This window comes from Petaurus breviceps, unplaced genomic scaffold (genome assembly GCF_028583685.1).
Source record: "Petaurus breviceps papuanus isolate PSGF00001 unplaced genomic scaffold, PetGlider_PUasm1.0 38, whole genome shotgun sequence".
Classification (NCBI taxonomy): domain Eukaryota; kingdom Metazoa; phylum Chordata; class Mammalia; order Diprotodontia; family Petauridae; genus Petaurus; species Petaurus breviceps.
In genome coordinates this window covers 17927540-17939516 of record NW_027186304.1, presented here as the reverse complement: position 1 = coordinate 17939516, position 11977 = coordinate 17927540, and the positions used below count along the sequence as shown (strand labels likewise).

Below are 11977 nucleotides of genomic sequence, written 5' to 3'. Positions count from 1 at the left end.
TTCTAGTTTTAAATCCTCTGATTCCAATCTTACTCTTCCATATTGTAAATTTCTCAAGCCCTGACTCTAGCTACAGAATATGGGGAGAGGGAGGTGTTTCTGTTACCAACATCCCTCTACTTCTAGTTACTGCCGAGAATCACAGTTTGAGATTTGCAAGGAAGTTTAGAAGCCACGTAGTCCAATTCATGTCCTAAAAAAGAATCCCCATGACAACGTACCAGGTAAATGGACACACAGACATTGAATGAAGACTCCCAGTGATGGGGAATGCACTACATCCCAAGGCAATTGATTCTACTGTTGGATAGCTCTGATTATTAGAAAATTTTTCCTGGTAATCCAAGATTTGCCCTTTGCATCTTCCACCCATTGCTCCTGGTTCTGTTCTTTCTAGTCAAACAGAACAACTCCACTCTCTTCTCCATGTGACATCCCTGGGGAACACTTGCTTTTCCCTTTTGCTTTATGAGTAAATAGCATTTTGGAAGCACTCTACTTCTGATTCCAGTCACCAGGGAGGACCAGGAAAATTGGTCTTGGGAAAAATTGGGAAATAGGCAGTTTGTCTTCAGTATCCTCATTTTCCCTAGTCATCACCCCCCTTTTCACTGCTTACCTAGTTGCTTATGTACAGAGAGAATAAAATTTATTTTTTTAAGGTTCCTGATGTACTATTTAATTAAAAGCTATGGCAATATAGAAATGGCCATGAGACGTGATGCTGCTCCTGAAAAACCTCCTAATGTATTTTTTTCCAATGAGGCAATCAGGGTTAAGTGACTTGCCCAGGGTTACATGACTGGTTGAGTGTCAAGTTTCTGAGGTAAAATTTGAACTCAGCTCCTTCTGACTCCTTGGCTAGTGCTCTATTCATTGTGCCACCTAGCTTTCCCCTGTGTATTCTTTTGTTTAAAAGCAATTGGGGTTAAGTAACTCGCTCAAGGTTATATGGCCAGTTATTTTGTGTGGGTGCCAAGTATCTGAGGCCAAAACCAATCCTGGGTCTCCCGATGCTGGGGCCAGCTCTCTTACTCACTGCACCACCTGACCGCCCCTCCCTATGTATTCTTAATAAATAATTTTTGCATAGAAGAATCTGCCTAAATATAGGCAATGATTAAGCAACTGTTCAGCTCAACTAATCTGTAGTGATGAATGATTATATTTATTATTCTGAAGGTTCTGCTGGATTTTTTTTTGTAAATAGTATTTATTTTTTTCCTTATTACATGTAAAGATAGTTTTCAACATTCATTTTTTAAATAAGATTTTGAGTTCCTAGTTTTTCTCCCTCCCTCTTTCCCCTCTCCCTTCTCCAAGACAGCAAACAATCTGGTATGGGTTATACATGGGCAATCATGTTAAACATATTTCCACATTAGTTATGTGAAAGAAGAAACAGAACAAAAGGGAAAAATTACACACACACACACACAAACCACAACAAAAAAGGTGAAAATAGTGTACTTTGATCTGCATTCAGGCTCCATAGTTCTTTCTCTAAATGTGAATAGCATTTTTCATCATGAGTCTTTTGGAATTGTCTTGGATCATCATACAGCTGAGAAGAGGATCATCACACAATGTTCGTCTGGTTCTGCTCACTTCATGTAAGACTTTCTAAATTTTTCTGAAAACAACTTGCTCATCATTTCTTTTTTTATTAAATTATTTATTTTTAGTTTTCAACATTCACTTCCATAAGTTTTACATTTTCTCCATCTCCTTCCCCCCTCTCTCCCAAAGATGGTTTACCATCTTATATGGGTTCATCATTTCTTATAGCACAATAATATTCCACTACATTCATATACCACAACTTGTTCAGCCATTCCCCTATTGATGGACACTCCCTCATTTTTCAATTCTTTGCCAGACTTACTTGGTTTTAAAATAGTAATAATCATATCCAGCATGTACATAGTGTTTCAATGTTTGCAAAGTGCTTTAATCTGCTATCTCACTTGATTCTCATGGGACAGCTCATGGGACAGATTCTATTATTGCCCCCATTTTACAGATAAAAAATTTTAGACTGAAAGAGATTAAATGACTTGTCTTGGGTCATACTTCCACTTGGTGTTTAAGGTCAGATTTGTATTCATTTTTTTCTAACTCCACTGTGCCACCTCAGTGCTAGGTTATAAGATTTGGGTTTGGGTCTTAGCATAGACGACTCACTAGTCACTCAGATTTGTTGAGCCTCAGTTCCCTTATCTGTAAAATGATTACATTACTTGCATAACCTACCTACAGGAATATTGTGAAGAAAGCACTTTCCAAACCATAAAATATTTTATGTAGCACTTGAAGCATCTTCTATTGCATGTGGCTATCTTTAACCCTGAAAAAAACCCCACACTATCCCATATTCAAAGTAATCTTATTTTTCTGCATGCTTGAAACATGGCTCACAAGCTCCCACTGATGAGTTTATATTTACTAATTAGGCAGAGGACACAGTTCAAAGCCAAGATATTTAATGAAGCATCTAGTAAGAAAATTAATATTCCCTGCCCTCCCTCCCTCCCCACCATACATTTGGGATGCATTCATCTATAACTACATATTCCACTACACTGGTGTACAGAATGAATATGTATAAAGAAAACATATGGAAGGCACATAGAAAACGTGTGGCTAGGGCACATGTAGAGAGGGGCACATATGTGAGGAAAACAACAACGAGGCCATTCGTGTGGATGTGCCTTATATGTAAGGACAATGTGAGGCTAGGGACGGACACACGTGCAAGGAGAGACGTGCAGGGAAAATACGTACAGTGAGCACATCTATGGAAAGGCAACTCCCGCTTCTGGTACTGTAGGGTGGCTGACATGTCCTGACAATGTCACTGCACTGATCTGCCAGCTGCTGGCATCATGTCACGTTTCAGCCACCCCCTATTGCTCTCCTTCTTGGACTTAGTCCTAATCTTCAGCTGAGGAGCTTATCTTTTTCCCATAAGAGAAGTTGGCTGTGCCACCTTTTTAAAGCTTATAACCCATAGGCTATACTTCAGCTTTCAGTGAGAAGGGCAGGCTCTTGAGCCATCAGATTAGGGAAAAGTGGTTTTGCTTTCATAAGGAGAGAAGTCTGTTACCCCAAGAAGCAAAGCTCATTTGAAGCAGAGGTCAGGCAGCTAATTCTAGCTTCCAGGGACAAGCACAGCTTAGGTTATGACTGGGTTGGCCCCGGGAGTAGCAGGATGGAGAAGAGTGTTACTTATCTATTTTGTCAGCTTAATCCACATGCCCACACATAGCTCAATACACAGGGGGTAACCTGGGCTTTTCTGGAGATACCTAGCACTCCGAGTATAGAGGCACCTTAAGGGTCTTTGGAGCAGGTTCACATTACCAAACATGGAGGTTTCTTCCATTTTCCCCCTACCACATGGGCAGATGTAGTAACCTTTGATTACCTGCCTGCATCTTTAAAATGGCAAGACTGAGGTGGTCCATCTCTCCCTTTCAGTCTCTGTCTCTGTCTCTGTCTCTGTCTGACTGTCTGTCTCTGTTTCTTTCTATTTCTCTGTCTCTCTTGTTTCTGCAACATTCTTTCTTGCTTTGTCCATAGGGTGAAGAACATACTTCAACCATGGCATAGGTGCTATGAACTGAACTGGTAGAGGGGAAAGACTTTCTTCCCCTGAGCTAAGAAATGGACCTGGGCTTTCTCTTCTATGTCATTTATCCTTTTTAGTTTCTGGGTGAATAATTCAGTGTAAAAGCCAATCTGATCATTGGTAGGTAAATGGAATTGGAGTACAGAAGAATGCCTGCTGTAGTTGAAGGGGCACCATTTGTAGGGTCTGGAGCTATTGACAGAGAGGTTAGATATCCCATAACCCCTTAGATACTGCAGATTCCTGGGGAGGAAGGGTGAATTCCAACCCACCTGACTTCCCAGGCAGTGAGGGTCATGGTAGTCAGTGTCACACAGGCAAAAGTCTAAATGAAACTTAGCAGGATCTAACTTTTCTTTCATCCTCAATTAGATTTCCCCCCCCTCCCCCAGATTAAGCTTTGTCTTGGAAAGGTTGGCTAAGGGGCCTTGATGGTGATTTTGGCACCACTATGATGTTCCTTATTATGACTTTTACCCATGTGGAATTTGAACATGAAAAGAATTACTTTTTATACTGCCTGCCAATTCTGCTAGATGCTATTATCATTATGTAATAGATAGTACCTGGAGATAACTGGGGTATGATGGAAATAGCATCAAATATGAACCGAGCCTTGTGAACTTGAGACCTGAATGATTATCAGCAAGTCACTGAGCTTCTCTAAGCCTCAGTTTCACCATTTGTGAAATGGAGACAATAACTATAGCACTTTAATTCATAAGGTTTTGTGAGCATCAAATAAAATACATCCATGAAACTTTTTAGAAGAGATAGTAAAATGCAAGCTATTTTCATTTGACAGAATATAGGTAATGTGGATTCAATACCCTGGTAAAATGTAATTCTTCCTTTATAATGTCTTACCATAGCTCTGAGAACTATCAAATAACTTGTGAACTCTGTGGGAGAATTAGAGAGTGGCATTCTGAATACATGATTAAATTTTCCTTTCCAAATGGATTGTATGCTGCCATTTCCGGTGGGTTGCCAATGTTCTGATCTGGGAAAGTAGAAAGTATTTCTGCATTAGGAAATGGCCTATTAATGATAAAAGAGGATACCATTACAGTTTCTATGTGGGATGGAATAGATGGAGGGTAGGAAACTAAATCTAGTGAGACTTTGAGGTGACTGGTGATGGGGGTAGAGGTGGGGGGTAAAACATTCAAATGATTCTGATGAATGCTTCTGTTGTGGCTGCCATGGCTGTACAGATACCTGCTGTTCTAAGGAAGCCTTTGGACATTGTGGCATCAGTGGACCCATGCTGATCAAATCATGAATCTTTGTAATCTTGATTTCAATCTATATGAGTTTGGGGTTCAGAAGGAGAGGAAGGGAAAAGGCATTTGTTTGATTGGTAAAACTGACAGCCCTGGGATTTAGTCTCACAGAGAAGTTTGTGTCAGGCTGATTTTGGAAATTGTTTGATATGTATATGCATTTTATTCAGACAGTTGTTTCTTAGTCTCTAACCCAGGGCAGTTATAAATGTACATAGGCCTTTAAAGACAGCATACAACTAAATACTACACATTTTGAAGGAAGAGGCTATCTGTATCAGGAGAAGGAACTGATAAATAGAAGTATGCATAGAATGATTTTATGTATATGTGTATATGTATACATACATAAACATATTTATATTCGTGTCTAATGGTAGCCATCTCTAGGTCAGGAGAGGGGAAAGGAAGAAAAAATGGAAAAAAAGAAATTTACATGATTAATTTATTACATATTTAAAAAGAATAGCAAGTTGTAAATGATAGGTTTACAGTCTCATGTGCAATCATCTTTCCTTTTTATTATACTATGTTATGGAAATGCTTTTTTATTCCATGAATTAAAAACAAAATAAAATAATTTTTTCCACTAAATTATATCTTTCATTATAGTGCCATTACAAATCAGTCTTAATAGAAGATAAATACCAAAAGATGATGAGTCCCAGTCTCCCTTGGGTTGAATAGGGAGAGAACAAAGGCATGAACTTGTATAGTCATGCTGCCCTGACCACCATGTGAATTAATCTGTGTAAGGGAGAATCTAATAGGTTCTTAGAGGAATTGAGAGGCCATTTAGTTCAACTACTTCATTTGACAGATGAGAAACCTGTGACTTAGAATAAGTGACTTGCCTATGGTCCCACAAGTACTATGTATTAGAGGTAGGATTTGAACCCACATCTCGCTGATTTCCTGCTTCAACACTCTACTCAATTTGCCATGTTGCTGCACTTCTTTTCTTTTGCCCTCCCCTGTTTTTACTTTTCCCATAGACACTTGTTTCATCTCTAAGTCATTCTGAGTAAACTGCCTACAGAGGGAACTGGTGAATATGTTCCCTTAAAGGTGCTACTAAGTATGTTGGCTCTTCATCTTTCATTCTTGCCATTGTATTCTGGATGTGGTGTGGTTGAAGCATTTCACTGCCTATATAAGCTTGTTCCTGACTACAATGAGGAAAGGGGAGCTGGGATAAAACTCGATTCTTCTTGTCACTGTACCTGTGAGGATACATACTTAGTATTTTCCTAGGTTCAGAGGAGACATGTAATCAATTACCATGACACCTCATTTTTCTGAGAATCATTTATCCTGCAACCCTAACTATTTAGGATATAGTTAAGGATAATTGAGCAAAGGAAAATTGAAGCAATAAACAATTCTGAGCAGTCCAAACTGAGGTCACCAAGTTAGTAACACTCAGTTCTACTTACCCAAGAGCTCTTTGGACTCTCTCTTAGCCTGTTAGACACAATTCTAATAAGATTAGTGATTTGGTTCCCCAAATATGGGGAATTAGAAGTAGCAGATTGGAAGGGAGACAGCAGCTGCCAAAAACACACACATTAATAGCAGCAAGATGTATTGAGAAACAGTGAAGGAAGGAATTAAAAAAAAATTACAAAGAGAACTTGTAAGAATCCTCAAAGCCCAGAGGTATGTAACCACTTAATGTAAAGATATGGAGCCTCATACACATCAACAGTACCTGAGGATAAATACTTGACTTTGTGCTGTTTAACATCTCTATCAGTGATTTGGATAAAGGTATTGGTGACATGTTTCTCATGTTTGCAGATGATAAAAGTATGGAAGAAAAGCTAATGCTCTGGATACCAGAATCAAGATGCAAAAAGAGCTTTGCAAGATAGAATATTCAGCCTACTCTAACAGGCTAAAATTCAAAAGGAATCAATTACAAAGTTTTATATTTATATTTATATTAAAATCAATTTGCAAGTATGAAATGGGAGGAATTCTGAAAAAAAAGTTGTGAGATTGAATATAGTGAATTGAAGGCTCAACTAAAGTCATTAACATTAGATAATAATGATAACATTACTAACATTGATACAGCATTTACTACGTGCTAGGTGCTAGGCTAAGTGGTGTTTTTTTTTCTTTGAGGGGGGAAGGCAAGGCAATTGGGTTAAGTGACTTGCCCAAGGTCACACAGCTAGTAAGTGTCAAGTGTCTGAGACCAGATTTGAACTCAGGTCTTCCTGACTCCAGGACTGGTGTGCTATTCTCTGTGCCAGCTAGCTGCCCCTCGGCTAAGTGTTTTACAAATTTTATTTCATTTGATCCTAACAACAACCCTGGGAGGTATGTGCTATTATTATCCCCTTTTTACAGATGAGGAAACTGAGGCAAACAGAGGTGAAGTGACTATTATGATTGTGGGTTACATTAAGAAAGTAATAGTATACAAGACTAGGGAAATTATATTCCTGCTCTACAGTTGTCAGATATTGTGAGCATTGTGCTCAGTTTTGGGAGCTACATTATAAGGGGCATTTTAACAAGCTGGAGAACTTCCAAAGGAAGATAAGCAAGATGCTGAAGAGCCTCAAGTTCATGTCTGATGAGGAAGAGTTAGAAAAACTTGAAGCTTTGAGCATAAGGAAGAGAAGACTTTGTACAGGTGGAAGTGGAGGCATGATAGTGGTCTTCAACTATTTGAAGTCTTATCATTAGAAACAGGGATTAGGTTTGTTCTGCTTGATCACAAAGAGCAGAACTAGCAGCCATGAATACAAATTGTAGAAAGACAGATTTTTGATTCTGTGTGAAAGGAAGAAAAATGTCCTAAGACTGGGGTATCCTCAAAGTACAAAAGGGCATACTAGGATGTCGTGCATTCTCCATTGCTGGGAATTTTAAGTGGAGGCTGGATGGCTACTTAGTGACATGGATCGAATTAGATTGTCTCTCAAGTTTTAAGGGGCAATCTAATGATTTGATCTTAAGTAGAAAATGAGACAATATTTGTAAAGCATTTAGTATAGTGCTTGGGACATAGTAGGCAATTAATAAATGCTTGCTCCCTTCCCCTTCCCTTAAGTCTCTTTTATATCTGAGTTTCTGTGATTCTGTGGAGATTTACATAAAAATGTTTAACTAAATTTTTTTTTCATATTTTAAAGAGTTAGCTTTATTTATATGGAACATATTTTATGTGCAATACTTCATGTCCCTTTGGTGCTGAATAATAGTATAAATTCGTTCTTTGTTTAGATTGCTTTTTTTCTACCCTTTGAGAGGAAAAAAGTTTAAAACCTTTTCTTAAGCCATGTCTCCCTTTACTCCTCAAATAGCCAATTTGCAATGAGTCACTTGGAAATATGTCATTGTTGACTTTTACTTTACTCTCCTCCACTGTATTACTTCCCTTCCTTTTGACAAACCATCTACAACAAAACCCCTCCATTCACCAGAACAGCTAAAGCAAAAATCCTCTTTTTCTTTTTTAAAAGCAATTGGGGTTAAGTAACTTGCTCAAGGTTACATGGCCAGTTATTTCTGGGTGTGGTGCTAAGTATCTGAGCCCGGATTTGATCCCAGGTCTTTCGGACTCTGGGGCCAGTGCTCTTACTCGCTGTGCTACTTGGCCACCCCAGCAAAAATCCTCTTAGCCCTAGCCATAACTACATAACATAACATAATAATATTAAGTCTTTTTATCTTCTGAATGGTTTCTGGATCACCTCACAGGTATCAATTTCCCTTTTCTTCCAGGAAATGCTAACAATGTGGGATGCAACATGACCAAGGAGATAAAACACTGGATTCAGATTCTGGAAGAACTGGGTTCAAATATAATCTCAGACCCTTCATAATACCTGTGTGACCTTGGACAAGATACTTCACCTTTCTAGGCCTCAGTTTCCTTATCTGTAACATGAAACTGCTGAGATTGGTGACCTCCAAGGTCCCTTCCCTTTCTAAATCTATGATTTCATGATGCCATAATGTTCATGCACTGCTGTAATCAATGAAATTATTGGCTTTGGGTTGTTTGTTTCTCTAAATTTGTGTTCCTAGGCTTGGCTTGAATATAGGTGCCTTATTCCTTCCCCTTGGGTCTTTTTTTAAAATTCATTTTTCTAACCCATCTTTTTAATTTACCTTTTTCCATGTTCTTTTGTCAAGGACAAAATGGCTTTCACTTTGGACTTGGTCCTCCAACTATTAAAAATCAAAGAATTGGCTAATTAAGCTACTTTACTTCTTACTTAGCCATATCTAGAATTTTCTACTGAATTCTATAATGGCTGTACCTCCCTTTACAATTCATCTTTCTTAATAACTGGAAGACTTTTCTTTTATGCATCTAATTTTATTCCCTAATAAGAAGTCTGTTGTTTTTACCATCATTCACTGCCTTGGTTTCCTTAAGCCTAAGAATACAGGGGAAAATCTTTACAAAACCCCCCAAGACTTCTTACTCCACAGCCCCAAGGTACCTCTTCTTTTCTTTGACTATTTTGACTTTTAAAAAAGAGCATCATGATCATCAATGTTTTACTCAAACAAAATACTATTTTCTTCTCTTGATTCTTTAATGGAGTAGGACCCAGAGAGGTCCTAAAATAGATTTCTTCTGGTTTAAAAATTCAGTTTTCAAAACATGAGCTTATTTTAACTTAGGGATTTTTAAGGCCAGTGGGGTTAGTAAGCAGACAAAGAATATGTGCAAGTGAGTGCTCCTTCATTTTTGGAAATTCAAAGCAACTTAAGAACCTTGGCTGTTGAATGATGGGGGACTCAGTATTCTTGAGTATGGGAGAAATTGTCATATGGAGAGAGCAGTCAGTCAAAACAGAGACTTTCTTCTGAGCCTTCTTTTGTTTTTCACATGACTTAAAAATCATTACCTAGCTAATTAGTGGTGGATATCATCTATGTGCCTCTTCTGAATCAAAGATCAATAATTACACTTACATCCAGAACAGCAGAACATTTTCCTGAAAGTACTCCGAAGTTCTGGGCTCCGAAATGCATAGATCATGGGGTCAATGACGGCATTACACATAATCAGCATTCCATTCACCTGGAAGATGGACAAATAGCAGGCACAGTAGGGATTATTTGGGCAGAATGTCACCAGGAGGATATGGAGGACAAAGGGGGCCCAGCAACAAAGGAAGATGCCAAGTAGGATGGTGAGTGTGATGGCTCCTTTCATGTTGGCTCTTGGGTGCACTCTATTTGAGGGCAAAGAGGTGATCTTCTTGGCATGGGAATGAGCCAGCAGGAACATATGCACATAGAGACACAGGATAAAAACAAGCATCAAAGGGAACAGTGAAGTGAAGGAAATGACAGTGGGAACATCATAGGAGAAGATGACCATGGTGATACCACTTCCAGTACAAAATGCCCAGATTACTGCTAGGATGCTTATAGCACGTCTCATTGTCATGATGCTGTGATACTGCAGAGCGTGAAAAATTGTAATGTAGCGGTCGGCAGCAATCACTGATAAGCTGAAAATAGATCCAAGCAATGAAAGGATGAACAGGGAGTCTACAACATCATCTGCCGTGGTTTCAAAATCTCCACGAGGCTTGAGATAGCCCATGTTCCGGAAGATGATCAGGATGTTCTCTAGGATTTTATATAGGCTTCCCAACATGTCTGAAACTGCTAAGCTACAGATAAAAAAATACATGGGGGAATGGAGGTTTCTGTTCTTGATCACAGCCAGAAGGACCAGCAGATTCTCTAAAACTCCAATGATGGAAATGGCAAAGAACACTTCTTCTGGGACCACAACCTGGATGCAGTCTGTGTTATTTGTGGAGTTTTCAGTGATATTTTCAGGGGGATTGACACCATGTCCCAGAATCTTAATCAACTCATGAGCTCTATCTGTCCGCATTTCTTCTGGTCTTAGTGCTAAGGTGAAGGTATTACTCAGATTTGAATTCCCAGAAAAATTGATCTGTTACTCAGAATAGTTTTCTTTTTTTTTTTTCCCGAGTGAAGCACTTGCTGGGGACTTGATGGAAAAATACTGCTGCCTAAAGGATAATACATAAAAATATCAGTCACAAAACAGATTAATAAATATGAACAGGATCAGCTAGGTGTTGTGGTGGAGAGAGTGCCAGGCCTGGACACTTACTAACTATGTGACCTTGGGCTCAGTTCCTCATCTGTAAAATGAACTGGAGAAGGAAATGGCAAACCACTCCAATGACCCAAATGGGGTCATGTAGAGTTGGAAATGCCTGAAAAATGACAAACATCAACAACAAAAATAGACAAGATCCAGGTTATTGGAATAATCAAATTTAAGAACTGAAAGGAGTGACAAATGAGCAAACTGAAGCAATGGTTTATTCAAAGTCCTATATCTATATGTGGTAGAACTGGGATTGGAATTCGGGTTTCTTGACTTCAAGTACACAAAACATCTTACTATATTATACCACCTACTTAACTCTACTAAGTCAGCCCTATTATTGGACATTTTTTTTTATTTTTTTAAGCAATTGGGGTTAAGTAACTTGCTCAAGGTTACACGGCCAGTTATTTCTGGGTGTGGTGCTGAGTGTCTGAGCCCGGGATTCGATCTCCAGATCGTCCCAACACTGGAACCGGTGCTCTTACTCGCTGAGCCACCTGGCCACCCCTGAGTAGTTGGGGTTAAGTAACTTGCTCAAGGTTACACGGCCAGGTGTTTCTGGGTGGGTGCTAAGCGTCTGAGCCCGGGATTCGATCTCCAGGTCTTCTCAACACTGGAGCCGGTGCTCTTACTTGCTGTGCTACCTGGCCGCCCCATTATTGGACATTTTTGATTCAATTGATTTGAGTGAAATAATTTTCCAGACTCTCACACCAATCTTACCACTTCATTCAGAATAGTGCCTAAGTATGTGTTTGCACAGGGGAAGTTAGGGGGAAGCCATTTTGGAACCCAGAACAAATCACACTCTATGATCTTTGAAAAAGTGAAATTGAAAGTTATCTTCTCTACATGGCAGAATGTAAGCTCCTTGAGAGCAGCAGCTATCTTATTTTCATATTTGTACCTACTTAATGCTTTTGA

At 39.0% G+C, this 11977-nt stretch overlaps 1 protein-coding gene across 1 annotated transcript; it reads right to left on the bottom strand.

Annotated features, from left to right (window-relative positions):
• Positions 1-9847: 9847 nt before the first annotated feature.
• MC2R (melanocortin 2 receptor) lies at positions 9848-10804 on the bottom strand. The gene has a single exon (XM_069099488.1). The coding sequence runs from the start codon at positions 10802-10804 to the stop codon at positions 9848-9850; it is 957 nt and encodes a 318-aa protein (XP_068955589.1).
• Positions 10805-11977: the final 1173 nt, after the last annotated feature.

What these genes read in the sequence shown, in the direction of transcription:
- MC2R (XM_069099488.1), bottom strand. Translation starts at nt 10,804, where the DNA reads ATGCGGACAGATAGAGCTCATGAGTTGATTAAGATTCTGGGACATGGT.